We start from the raw sequence: 14,649 nt of genomic DNA, 5'->3' as shown, positions 1-14,649 counted from the left end.
TTAGTTTTCAGGAGCTGAGATGATTCTTAGAGCAGCAGAATGATGAAGGGATTCCTGCTGAAACACCATGATGTTCCTGTCTCTGATGAGCAGCAGCAGGATGATGATGATGATGATTTAGAATGTATTAAAGTTTAGCCCCTTGAGATGCAACATCTCATTTTCAAGGGGGTCCCATAAAACATACGTTACAATATATTACATTACAGTACAGACATACATGACATAAAACACAAACCCCCTCCCACACACAACCCCTACACACATAAGTCTAGTTACAAAGTAGGATAATTAAATAACCGGAACAATGAGATAAATATAACATAACAGAGAAAATAAATAAATAAATGATGATGATAATAGGAATCACAATAATGATGATAATATTATCAATAATAATTATTAATAATAAAATTGGTTATAATATTGATGGTAATAATTTTGACAATAATAACAGTAATTATAATAATATAGTGGTGGTGATGATTAAATGAATAGTGATGATAATAGTGATATGAATGATGATAATATGAATAATATTGGTTATAATGATACTAACAATTGTGATAATAGTAATGATAATAGTGATGATAATTATACTGATCATAATGCTGATGGTTATTAATAATAATAATAATGATGATAATGGAGATAATACATGTCAGTTATAATGTGATGGTCAGGTCATGTTGGATTTGATCCACACATCTGACTCCATCAGATCTCAACGGGAGAAGAAAATATACATAAAAATGTAAAATAAAATACATGAATAACATGGCCAATTAATATGAAAAAAGATACATTCATATTAGAGGACTACATTTATACAACTGAAATTTAAAGGAGAACTATCAGTTGTTTACATATTCTATATATTAAATATTACGTAGATTACTTTTAACATTCTTATTAAATTGTTAAAAATGTTTAAAATATTCAATGTAGCTGTGTGTCAGCAGTAGTTGACATTAAAAGTAAAAGAATCTTAATTAAGTTGTCATTAAGTCGTCCATAAGATGAAGATTCCTCTTCTAGTCAAACATCCTCATAGTCCTCATGACATTTATATAAAAATACTCAAGATAAAACAATTATCTTCATTTTAGCCTTAACTTCCCAAACTGTTCTGAGCAGCATCTTTTGTGGGAAACGCAGGTTTGGATCAGAGCTGGTAGAGGAGCTAAAAGTGCTGTTACTTCAGAATAATACGACTCAAGTAGAAGTAAAAAGTATCATCCAAATAATTACTTGAGTAAAAGTAAAAAGTACTTGGTGAAAAAACTACTCAAGTACTGAGTAACTGTTGAGTAACGTCTGATTTATTTTTTTAACACAACCATTCAAACAGACAAAAGTACAAAATAATCATCTTCAGGCAAATTAAATCAATAAAATACATTTAAATTAATAAAAAAATAGCTAAATTCAAGTACTTTAATAAATAATAAATAAATAAAATAAAAACAGAATAAAAAAAATAAATTAAGCACAAGTAGCACAAAATTTCCAGCCTTTGTACTTTTCTTTTTTAACCAGCAGAACTAGAACAAACATGAACTCATAGAAACTGTGTGTGTGTTTGAGTCTGTGTAAATGTGACAAAACATGCAAAAACAAACATTTTTCCCAAAGAATCACCCAGTGATGTCATGAGATTGACGCGTACGCGGATAAAAGTGATAAAGAAAAGTAACAGCTCAACGTTCCTAATGTAGCGGAGTAAGAGGAACAGTTTCTTCTTCACAAATCTACTCAAGTAAAAGTAAAAAGTATAGTGATTCAAAACTACTCCTAAAAGTACAACATCTCACAAAACTTACTCAAGTAAATGGAACGGAGTAAATGGAACTCGTTACTACCCTCGTTACTGGAGCTGGTACCTCCACCTGTCTGATGGAGCTGGTACCTACACATTTACCACCGCTCCACCGCGTTGCTACCAGTGTTTCAGCTTTATGATCAGGAAACTACTGACTGGTGCAGAAATGAGAGAATAATAAAACGTCAGAGTTCTTGGCGAAGTTAAAAAGCAATAAACTTTTATAGCATTTTATGTCAATCTCATTCCAAATTTTTGGACCTTTGCAGGTTACACTGAAACTTGTACATTTCAGTTTCCTTTTCTTTCCCTTTAAAAGTTGTTTCCCCCTTGTGGTGAGTTCATGAGTGGTTAGGGTTAGGTTCATGTGTTCATGAGTGGGGAACTAACCTGCCAGGTTTTCATGTGAATGTGTGTTTTGTGTGTTTTGTTGCAGGACTGGATGTGAAGTGCGAGGCGTGTCAGAGGTTCTTCAGAGACGGACTCACCATCTCCTTCACCAAGATCCTGACGGACGAGGCCGTCAGTGGCTGGAAGTTTGAGATCCACGTGAGTTTCCCCCGTCCATGAAATCAGGCCCCAGAACTCTGCTGGGGATGAGAGAAACCTTCATGATCTCTATAATATTAGTTTAATGTCGTTGATGGTTTGCAGTGTTTTAAATAAATGTGGCAACGTCAGCGGTGACAACATTTCTGTCGGATGTAGGTGATCCATTCTTGAACGTTTTCCCAATAAACCAGAGGTTTGGAACGATGAGGGTCAGTGGGAGGAAATGGGTTTATTTCCCAACCTGACTAAAATCAATGACTAATAAATAGACTATTATTTTATGAATATTTAAGTTATTTTCAGTGATCTTGTATATAATCCACATATGTGACCTCCAGAATGATTCCAGATGTGTAGAAGCTTCATTAACACCAGTTAATGACTGCTGAGGATGCTGTGATGAGTCACTCACGTATTGATTAGTCGTGTTTAGTTTCCTTAGACGTTTGGCCGTCAGGAATCAGCAGGTTATCAGAGATTCTGCTGCAGCTTTCACTTCTAACTCTTTATGACTTCCCTACAAGCGGCTGCAGCTGGTTTGATGAGGGAATCACATCGATCAGTATATTGATAAAACATGTGGATCGTGATCAGAAGAGGAAACTTGTGCCGTGAGCGGATCAGTTTACTTTAATTGATTACGTGTAGATTTTGTTTCCGTTCCGTTAAGACGGATGTACAGGACTGTCTCAGAAAATTAGAATATTGTGATAAAGTTCTTTATTTTCTGTAATGCAATTAAAAAACAAAAATGTCATCCATTGTGGATTCATTACAAATCAACTGAAATATTGCAAGCCTTTTATTATTTTAATATTGCTGATCATGGTTTACAGTTTAAGAAAACTCAAATATCCTATCTCAAAAAATTAGAATATTCTGGGAATCTTAATCTTAAACTGCCCCTCCCCTGTCAATCGGGCACATGCCTTGTTTGCCTTTGCGTTAATCCGGCTCTGTCCGTATCCATGGATACGGTAACCCATCAGGACCAGTCCTGAGACAGACGGGTGCAGGTCTAGTATAGTATAATAGTATAATGTAGTATAGCCTAGTCCTCACCAATGTCCACTAAAAATAAGAATTCACCAACTGGTTTAGACGATCGTACCTGTTACTGTCCATCTGTCCATTTCCTTCCCACACGATTCAATTTCAATTCTTTAGGTTTCGATTCGATATTGATTTAAATGCTTCGATATTGATTCAGTAAGACGTAGAAATACACAAATACCTGTTGGCAATTATTCTTTATTTTTATTTTCATGCCTAACACGTGGCATTTTACTGCATTTGTACTGTAGTACAAAAGTAAAAAAAAAACACATGACAGTTCTGTGTCAACATGTATCGTGGTTCATGTGTGTGTACCATCTTCCTAAAACCTTGATTTTCCACAACACTGTAGGGTCAAAGGTCATTTTAGTGTACCAAGTATCACTAAAAGAAAATTAAAAGTCACAAAGATTTTTTCCCTTTTTTTTTTAAACTCCTCCAACATAGCAACATAAAAAGAAAATAAAAATAAATGGATATAAAATTATAGCAGGATAAGAATTAATTACACACAAAAAATTATAGAAAATAAATAAATAAAAAGAAAACAGCTCTCTAAACTATTACTACAAACACCATAATGCAAATACACACCCACACATAAATAAAATTGAAAAAAAGGAAAGAAAAAGTATATGAATATTGTGAAACATTAACAGATTTCCTGAACATGAGTCTAAACCAGGATATGCAGCAGCATCTAAAATGTAATTTTCTGAACTTCATGAGCTGATAACTCTGATCCAGCTGCCACTCAGGAAGGTTTTATACCAGAATATCATCTATAGACATGGATCTTTTCAACAATTATAAGCAAGTTTTGTCACCTTGAGTGGTTCTGATCTCTGGTCTGGAACATGGACTATCTGCTGGAGCGTCTCCAGCTGTTGTGTGAAACTAAACTCATCCTTCCATTTGTGTCCAGCGGTGCATCATCAACAACACCCACCGCCTGGTGGAGCTGTGCGTGGCTAAGCTTTCCCAGGACTGGTTTCCTCTGCTGGAGCTGCTGGCCATGGCCACCAACCCCCACTGCAAGTTCCACATCTACAACGGCACGCGGCCGTCCGAGACCGTCCCCGCCGGGGCCCAGCTGGCCGACGACGAGCTGTACGCCCGGCCGCCCGACCCGCGCTCCCCCAAGGTAAGAGCTGTACGCCCGGCCGCCCGACCCGCGCTCCCCCAAGGTAAGAGCTGTACGCCCGGCCGCCCGACCCGCGCTCCCCCAAGGTGAGAGTCAAACACCGGGAAATATCTCCGTTATCAACACTGGAACTCTGCTGAAAATCTTATAATAAACAAGTTTTTACATTTTCTAGACCAGGGATCGGCAACCCGCGGCTCTAGAGCGCCGCCCTAGTGGCTCCTGGAGCTTTTTCAAAAATGTCGGGCCTTTTTTTTCTTCTTTTTTTCTCTTTATTTTCCCTTTTTTTTTTCTTTTTTTCTTTTTTTCTTTCTTTTTTTCTTTTTTAATCTCGACAGTTTGACTTTTTTCTTGAAATTTTGACTTTTTTCTCGACATTTTGACTTTTTTCTCAAGATTGTACTTTAACATTAATCTTGACATTTCAACTTTTTTTTTTTTTTTTTTTTTTTACAAAATTTTGACTATTTCTTCGACATTTCCACTTTTATCTCGAGTTGCATAATGAAAAAATAAATCTCCCCCCAGTTCTAACTAATATAGAAACATGCAGCATGTGTTTCTCCATTCTAATTCTGATACAAGACTTTTCATTTTTTGCGGCTCCAGACATATTTGTTTTTTGTGTTTTTGGTCCAATATAGATCTAAATCATTTTGTGTTGCCGACCCCTGGTCTAGACATATTTGTCAAGAATAGTCACTTTACAAAAATAAGTTGTTGTGCCCCCCTCCATTAAGGTCCAAATTTAATTCAATACTACTTTATTTATATTATATTTATTATATTTATTTATCCCTGAATGGTTGTAGTTTTCATGATTTAAGTCGTTTCAGAGTAATTGTAGAGAGTTATTGCTGTGGACAGAAAAGGTCTCCCAAATAATAATCCTAGGGCTGTGCGATTAATCGATTTTAAATCTAAATCGGATTTATTAATCAAGTCGATGTTAAAAAAAAGAAAATCGGAAAATGGATTTTCCTTTTTTGCAGCTGGCTGCATGCGTCTAGTCATCTTTGTTTGGTCAAGAAAATGGTAAATGTTGTCACTTTACTAAACTCAAGGAGCATTTACAGGATCTTTCAATTGCACTTCATTCCCAATAGGGAAATTTGTTTGCTATTTTTCTTTAAAAATAAAGATAAAATATTTGAAACAATTTATTCCATTGTCTTTTGTAGTTTTACCAAAAAAATCGAAATCGAAAATCGGGTTTTCAGAGAAAAAAATCAGGATTTTATTTTTGTCCAAAATCGCACAGCCCTAAATAATCCAGAATAAAATCTAGAATAGAGCATTTATAAACAACTTTGTTTCTTAGAAGTGAAAAAAGAGCTTTTAGACTTGTGGTTTAAACTCTGTGTGCCGGATGTTGGAGCTGAGTCGGGGCAGGAAGCGTCACCGTCCCCAGAGGAAAAACATCAACTTCTCTTTCTCTTGTCTCCTCAGGGCTGGCTGGTGGACTTAATAAACAAGTTTGGCACGTTAAACGGGTTTCAAATTTTGCACGATCGCTTCATGAGCGGCCAAGCACTGAACGTCCAGATCATCGCTGCACTTATCAAGTGAGAGCTCTGATTCCAGCCGCGAGAGTCCCGGCTGTGAGACGGTTCTGACTCTGCTCTGCTCTGCTTTCAGGCCGTTCGGCCAGTGTTACGAGTTCCTCACGCTGCACACGGTCAAGAAGTACTTCCTTCCAGTCATCGAGATGGTTCCCCAGTTCCTGGAGAACCTCACGGACGAGGAGCTCAAGAAAGAGGCCAAGAACGAAGCCAAAAACGATGCACTGTCCATGATAATCAAGTCTCTGAAGAACCTGGCCTCCCGCGTGCCGGGCCAGGAGGAGACTGTGAAAAATCTAGAGATTTTTAGGTTAAAAATGATTCTTAGGTGAGTGAGAAGGCGAGTGTGAAGTTCCTGTGGTCCAGAAGGAAATGTCAGTTAGAATCAGTACTGGAGTTGTAAAATAAAATCAGGGGGGATGGTGGATTTGATCATATGGGGACAGATAATTTGTGCTGATTACAAATAATATAATATATTACAAATAATAGCAGTGACCAAAACACCTGCAGAAATACTGCAGGAATGACATAGCAGCAGTTAAATGCAGCCTTCTGTAAGCTTTAAATATCCACTGGGCTTACATCAAATACATCAAAACTAGGGCTGGGACTTTATCGCATTAATTACGATTAATTAATTACAGAAAAATAACACAACAAAAAAAACAAAAAACGCATTTAATCGCAATTTACTTTTGCACTCCAAACCGTGCAGAACGTTTCTCATGAGTTCTCATTGCATGAGTTCCCGGTATAAGTTACCTGTAAAACTGATGCACAGTATTCAACACGAGAAACAACAATGCAAACCGAAACCGATGGGAAGTCGTTGCTGGTTCGATTGGGCGGAAATTTTAGTTTTAAAAAACTACCGAGTAGAAACCTGCATAAAAGCGCAGTTGTGTGCAAGAAAGAATTTGCCTATCACCGGAGCTGACATAGAAAGTTTACAAAAAGTCCTGAAAAAGCTTGAATATAGCTAACTTGAATTTAAGTTTGTGCCTTGTTGACAATGCAATCATATTCCTATTATTCATATTGACCTTAATTGTAAAACTCAGTTATCAAAATAAACACAATTTTGTTGTTTAAACTAATTTGTGTCAATTCAATGATTCAGTCATATACCAAAATCCATTTAAATTGAAAAATCCTGCTTCTTGTGTCAAATATTGATATGTAATTAATTGCGATGAATTAATTACAAAGCATCTAATTAATTAGATTAATTTTTTTAATCGAGTCCCACCACTAATCAAAACACAACAATAAAAAACACTTTTCTGAACTTATCAATATGACTCTGTCCTTCACAGGATAAGTAACATGGATCACTGCAAAAACTCACAATCTTAACAAGAATATTTGTCTTATTTCTAGTTAAAATGTCTCATTTTAGTAAAAAAAAAAATCTCATTACACTTAAAGCAAGACTCATCACTGGAAAAAACAACAATTTTCACCTGTTTCAAGTAGATTTTCACTTGATATAAGTAGAAAAATCTGCCAGTGGAACAAGATTTTTTTGCTTGTAATAAGAAGATAAATCTGATCCCACAGGCAGATTTTTCTACTTATTTCAAGTGAAAATTTACTTGAAACAGGTGAAAATTGTCAAATAAGTTATTTTTCTGGTGATGACTCTAAATGTTGAAATAGCAGTAAAACCACATTCATTGATGAAATGACATAAGGGATGGAAAGGAGGGATGACAGTTTTACAGGGGGGATGATTTGGACCGTTTTTATTTCAGGGGGGATGATTTGGACCGTTTTTATTTCAGGGGGGGATGATTTGGACCGTTTTTATTTCAGGGGGGGATGATTTGTACCGTTTTTATTTCAGAGGGGGGGTGATTTGGACCGTTTTTATTTCAGGGGGGATGATTTGGACCGTTTTTATTTCAGGGGGGGATGATTTGGACCGTTTTTATTTCAGGGGGGGATGATTTGGACCATTTTTATTTCAGGGGGGATGATTTGGACCGTTTTTATTTCAGGGGGGATGATTTGGACCGTTTTTATTTCAGGGGGGGATGATTTGGACCGTTTTTATTTCAGGGGGGATGATTTGGACCGTTTTTATTTCAGGGGGGGATGATTTGGACCGTTTTTATTTCAGGGGGGGATGATTTGGACCGTTTTTATTTCAGGGGGGATGATTTGGACCGTTTTTATTTCAGGGGGGATGATTTGGACCGTTTTTATTTCAGGGGGGGATGATTTGGACCGTTTTTATTTCAGGGGTGATTTGGACCGTTTTTATTTCAGGGGGGATGATTTGGACCGTTTTTATTTCAGGGGGGATGATTTGGACCGTTTTTATTTCAGGGGGGGATGATTTGGACCGTTTTTATTTCAGGGGGGGATGATTTGGACCGTTTTTATTTCAGGGGGGGATGATTTGGACCGTTTTTATTTCAGGGGGGGATGATTTGGACCGTTTTTATTTCAGGGGGGGATGATTTGGACCGTTTTTATTTCAGGGGGGGATGATTTGGACCGTTTTTATTTCAGGGGGGGATGATTTGGACCGTTTTTATTTCAGGGGGGATGATTTGGACCGTTTTTATTTCAGGGGGGGATGATTTGGACCGTTTTTATTTCAGGGGTGATTTGGACCGTTTTTATTTCAGGGGGGATGATTTGGACCGTTTTTATTTCAGGGGGGGATGATTTGGACCGTTTTTATTTCAGGGGGGAGGATTTGGACCGTTTTTATTTCAGGGGGGGATGATTTGGACTGTTTTTATTTCAGGGGGGGATGATTTGGACCGTTTTTATTTCAGGGGGGGATGATTTGGACCGTTTTTATTTCAGGGGTGATTTGGACCGTTTTTATTTCAGGGGGGGATGATTTGGACCGTTTTTATTTCAGGGGGGATGATTTGGACCGTTTTTATTTCAGGGATGATTTGGACCGTTTTTATTTCAGGGGGGAGGATTTGGACCGTTTTTATTTCAGGGGGGATGATTTGGACCGTTTTTATTTCAGGGGGGAGGATTTGGACCGTTTTTATTTCAGGGGGGGATGATTTGGACCGTTTTTATTTCAGGGGGGGATGATTTGGACCGTTTTTATTTCAGGGGGGAGGATTTGGACCGTTTTTATTTCAGGGGGGGTGATTTGGACCGTTTTTATTTCAGGGGGGATGATTTGGACCGTTTTTATTTCAGGGGGGATGATTTGGACCTTTTTTATTTCAGGGGGGGGATGATTTGGACCGTTTTTATTTCAGGGGGGGATGATTTGGACCGTTTTTATTTCAGGGGGGATGATTTGGACCGTTTTTATTTCAGGGGGGGATGATTTGGACCGTTTTTATTTCAGGGGTGATTTGGACCGTTTTTATTTCAGGGGGGATGATTTGGACCGTTTTTATTTCAGGGGGGGATGATTTGGACCGTTTTTATTTCAGGGGGGAGGATTTGGACCGTTTTTATTTCAGGGGGGGATGATTTGGACTGTTTTTATTTCAGGGGGGGATGATTTGGACCGTTTTTATTTCAGGGGGGGATGATTTGGACCGTTTTTATTTCAGGGGTGATTTGGACCGTTTTTATTTCAGGGGGGGATGATTTGGACCGTTTTTATTTCAGGGATGATTTGGACCGTTTTTATTTCAGGGGGGATGATTTGGACCGTTTTTATTTCAGGGATGATTTGGACCGTTTTTATTTCAGGGGGGAGGATTTGGACCGTTTTTATTTCAGGGGGGATGATTTGGACCGTTTTTATTTCAGGGGGGAGGATTTGGACCGTTTTTATTTCAGGGGGGGATGATTTGGACCGTTTTTATTTCAGGGGGGGATGATTTGGACCGTTTTTATTTCAGGGGGGAGGATTTGGACCGTTTTTATTTCAGGGGGGGTGATTTGGACCGTTTTTATTTCAGGGGGGATGATTTGGACCGTTTTTATTTCAGGGGGGATGATTTGGACCTTTTTTATTTCAGGGGGGGGATGATTTGGACCGTTTTTATTTCAGGGGGGATGATTTGGACCGTTTTTATTTCAGGGGGGATGCCGTCCCCCCTCATCCCCCCTCAACTGCAGTACTAGTTATAATAATATAAAACCTTTCTCTTCCAGGTTATTGCAAATTTCTTCATTTAATGGCAAAATGAATGCACTAAATGAGGTGAACAAGGTGATCTCCAGCGTGTCCTACTACACGCACCGGCACAACCCCGAGGAGGAGGAGTGGCTGACGGCCGAGCGCATGGCGGTAGGCGTGGCCTCAGGGTGCTGTCGTTCCCATGATGCAGTGCGTCTGCCAGAGCTGAGCTTCTCCCCTCATGTCCCTCCCCCTGCAGGAGTGGATCCAGCAGAACCACATCCTGTCCATCGTCCTCAGGGACAGTCTGCACCAGCCGCAGTACGTGGAGAAGCTGGAGAAGATCCTGCGCTTCGTTATCAAGGAGAAGGCTCTGACCATGCAGGACCTGGACAACATCTGGGCCGCTCAGGTACGACGACTAGTGATGCACCCAAATGAAAACCGAAAATAATAATAAATAATAATAAAACATACAACATTACAATATATTACATTACAGTACAGACATAGATGACAGAAAACACACACAGACATCCTGCTCACCCTCCCACACACAACCCCTACCACATAAGTCTAGTTACAGAGTAGATTAATTGAATAACTGAAACAATGAGATAAATTTAACATAACAGAGAAAAAAAAATAAAAAATAAATGATGATAATAGGAATCACAATAATCATGATAATTAGTGATGCACCGAAATGAAAATTTGTGGCTGAAACCGAAAATAATAATAAACACTTGGCCGAATACCGAACATGGTTCTTCAGCAGTTTTTCATTTATTTTGCCAATTTTTTCACCATTGCTTAAATCAAATACATTTGATTTAGGCTTTTAAAAGAAAAAAATCTTTTACAAAATTACAAGGTAGAAAATATTTATTGAACATAAAAAAATTAAATTTTTTTTAATTTTCCAGCATTTTGTTGTTTTGGTTCCACCTCCTGGTGAATGTTGGTAAAATTCTTATGGGGTTACTTTTTGGTTGGCCAACGATTTATGTTTGTGGTGCAACCGTTACGGGATGGAGCGGCCAGTCTATTTCCTTATTTTACAACGCCGTTATTAATTGTTCGTTTTTTCCCCACTTATTCCACCGAACACCCAAAGTTTTTTTTTGCCATTTTCGGCCGAACAATTTCGGTTACCGACCAATCGGTGCATCACTAACGAGGACGCTGGTCCAGTACTGTACTGGTCCAGGCTATGCATCAAATCTTTAATCATCTGTATGTTACAAGTCCATACTAACTAATAGGCCTGTGTTGAAAAGATTGATTTTCCGATTCTAAATCGATTCCAATATTAATTCCTGAAAATCGATTCATATGTCTAAAGATCGATTTTAAAAAAAAAAATTTTTTCATCATTACATTACAACTTTTTGTAATTTTTTTTGTTTATGCCCAAAAAAGGAATGTTTTGTTGGACACGAGAATAACTCTTTTTTGTTATTAAACTTTTTATTAAAGAAATAAAGTCCAGCCATACAGTCTGGTTTTACATCATCGCAGTATCAATATTGCATGGTTTTTCATGAAAAATAAAATAAATAAATCAACCAATGAATAAGTAAAACAAATCATCAACCAAAATCCGATGTACAGTCAATCCAAGACTAATACCAAGTAAATAAATAAATCAAGAAGAAATCAAAAAGAAGATGCATCTGTAAGGGGACAGCAAAAAAAGGACCTTCACATCCGTCTCTCGAACATTCAGAGGAGTCGCCTTAAAATAGTAAATACCCCCCTCCAGAAAAAATATTATTACATACATACATAATTGGGGTTTCCCCCAAAGCATTATAGCATAGCATCTCTGTTAGCATCTCTGTTAGCATCTCTGTTAGCGTAAATTTTTCTGAGGCAAACCATTAAAAAAAAGTTTTAATCCAAAGCCTCGTGCCAAATGTCACACAGGTTCCTTTATTAACAGAGGTCTGCACAATATCAACATGTATAAAACTAATGAAATAAAAATAAACTGCCTGCATATATAGAATAAAAATGCTTCTTGAATAAAATAAAACTAATATCCCTTTCCTGCATAACAATTAAATTAAAATACACTGTAATTAATACAATGTAGACAGTAACAGGCAGACTTTTCCACTGAGGTTGACAGTTGTGCAAATAACAAAACATTTGTGACAATCTCAAATAAAACATTCAATTCCATTTGTCACAAAATAAGCTATATCAAAATCATAAAAAAAAATACACTCACTCATCACTCATCTTCTCCCGCTTTATCCGTTCCCGGGTCGCGGGGGCAGCAGCCTCAGCAGGGATGCCCAGACTTCCTTCACCCCGGACACCTCCTCCAGCTCTTCCGGGGGGAGTCCGAGGCGTTCCCAGGCCAGCCGAGAGACATAGTCTCTCCAGCGTGTCCTGGGTCTTCCCCGGGGTCTCCTCCCGGTGGGACATGCCTGGAACACCTCCCTAGGGAGGTGGGACATGCCTGGAACACCTCCCTAGGGAGGTGGGACATGCCTGGAACACCTCCCTAGGGAGGCGTCCAGGAGGCATCCGGTACAGATGCCCAAGCCACCTCAGCTGACTCCTCTCAATGTGGAGGAGCAGCGGCTCGACTCCGAGCTCCTCCCGGGTGACCGAACTCCTCAGAAAAAAAAAATACAAAATTAAATAAAATCGATATAAACGATATTGTCTCGTACCATATCGTGTTTGAAAATATATCGATATATATTAAAATCTCGATATATCGCCCAGCCCTACCCCCTAGTGTCCGGGGGGAGGTTGATCTGATGTTTCTGTTGTTTCAGGCCGGGAAACACGAGGCCATCGTGAAGAACGTCCACGACCTGCTGGCCAAGCTGGCCTGGGACTTCTCCCCCGAGCAGCTGGACCACCTGTTTGACTGTTTCAAGGTAGGAACTAGGAACTAGGAACCAGGAACCAGGAACTAGGAACCAGGAACTAGGAACCAGGAACCAGGAACCAGCACCCTGTTCCCCTGGTGGGGGCTGCTGCCCCGGCCTCACCTGCGTCTCAACTGCGTTGTCTCACCTGCGTTGTCTCCCCTGCGTCTCTTCCAGGCCAGCTGGACCAACGCCAGCAAGAAGCAGCGGGAGAAGCTGCTGGAGCTGATCCGGCGTCTGGCCGAGGACGACAAGGACGGCGTGATGGCCCACAAGGTTCTGAACCTGCTGTGGAACCTGGCGCACAGCGACGACGTCCCGGTGGACATCATGGACCAGGCCCTGAGTGCCCACATCAAGATCCTGGACTACAGCTGCTCCCAGGTACGGGCGGCGGGGGGTCAGGGTTCCACAGCAGGCAGGTGGAAGCAGCAGCGAGATGGGGGACCGGGGGTGGGGATCGCAGGCCAGCACCAGCTCCCGAAGCTCCGGCCCAATCATCAAGTCCCAGGTTGGGGTTCAGGGTCGGGGAAAGGTTGAGAAGGGGCAGGGCCAGGGAGAGGAGTCTTGACGGACAAATCTCTCCCCCGCCTGCCCGGGCCGTTACCCTGACCGGGCCGTTACCCTGACCGGGCCGTTACCCTGACCGGGCCGTTACCCTGACCGGGCCGTTACCCTGACCGGGCCGTTACCCTGCCCCTCTCACTCCCACGCTGCAGGATCCGGTGTTGTGCATTTAGAGATGCTCTTCACCACCGGCAGAGGATGCTGCACCATGTAGAAAAGAGAAAAAAGGGAGGAGAAGGGGGCAGCACAAGAAACTACAGGAACGATGGACACAAATGATAGCTATGAGACATTTATAATAAATAAAAATGGTAATGGAGAAGAGAGGAAGGGAAGAGGAGAGGAGAAGAAGGGTGAGAGGCACCGCCCAGCGGATCATGTCGGTCCCCCCTGCAGCATAGGCCTATAGCAGCATATCTACCACCAAGCTATATTTGAGACTAACTATTATAGTCTTGTTCTATAGCTGCAACTATGACTACTGACTCTAACACACTAGAGTTTACACTACCTAGAGATTTACCAACACCAGCTAGATGATTACTAAACACTAACTATAGGCTTTACTAAACAGAAAGGTTTTAAGTTTAGTTTTAAAGGTGGAGGTGGTGTCAGCCTCCTTAACCCAGATTGGAAGTTGGTTCCATAGTAATGGTGCCTGATAGCAGAACGCCCGCCCTCCAAATCTACATTTAGATACTCTAGGAACTACGAGTAAACCTGCACTCTGAGAGCGGAGAGCTCTGCCAGGAACATAAGGCACTATCAGGTCTTGTAAATACTGCGGAGCTAAGCCGTTTTGGGCTTTATACGCAAGTAATAAAATTTTAATTTGGATTCTTAATTTTACGGGTAACCAATGGAGCGACGCTAACACTGGAGAGACGTGGTCTCTCCTGCTGATTCCTGTCAGTACTCGTGCTTCGTTTCCTTGGTAACGGGAGATATTCGTCTCCGCTCAGCTCGGATAGTTTCTTTTCTCTCCTCTTCTGCAT

At 40.2% G+C, this 14,649-nt stretch overlaps 1 protein-coding gene across 9 annotated transcripts in view; it reads left to right on the top strand.

Moving 5' to 3' along the window:
* The window catches only part of LOC133446264 (probable ubiquitin carboxyl-terminal hydrolase FAF-X), a 108,129-nt gene that overhangs the window by 35,059 nt on the left and 58,421 nt on the right, over positions 1–14,649 (top strand). For all 9 annotated transcript variants that reach the window (XM_061724273.1, XM_061724272.1, XM_061724268.1 and 6 more), the window contains exons 5-12: positions 2,259–2,371; positions 4,356–4,574; positions 6,024–6,139; positions 6,213–6,464; positions 10,232–10,367; positions 10,456–10,608; positions 12,992–13,096; positions 13,265–13,471. In XM_061724273.1, coding sequence (XP_061580257.1) covers positions 2,259–2,371; positions 4,356–4,574; positions 6,024–6,139; positions 6,213–6,464; positions 10,232–10,367; positions 10,456–10,608; positions 12,992–13,096; positions 13,265–13,471 — 1,301 coding nt within the window. The remainder of the gene's footprint in view (positions 1–2,258; positions 2,372–4,355; positions 4,575–6,023; positions 6,140–6,212; positions 6,465–10,231; positions 10,368–10,455; positions 10,609–12,991; positions 13,097–13,264; positions 13,472–14,649) is intronic.

Source organism: Cololabis saira, chromosome 6, assembly GCF_033807715.1.
Source record: "Cololabis saira isolate AMF1-May2022 chromosome 6, fColSai1.1, whole genome shotgun sequence".
NCBI classification, from domain to species: Eukaryota; Metazoa; Chordata; class Actinopteri; order Beloniformes; family Belonidae; genus Cololabis; species Cololabis saira.
This window is presented reverse-complemented; position numbering and strand designations above follow the sequence as displayed.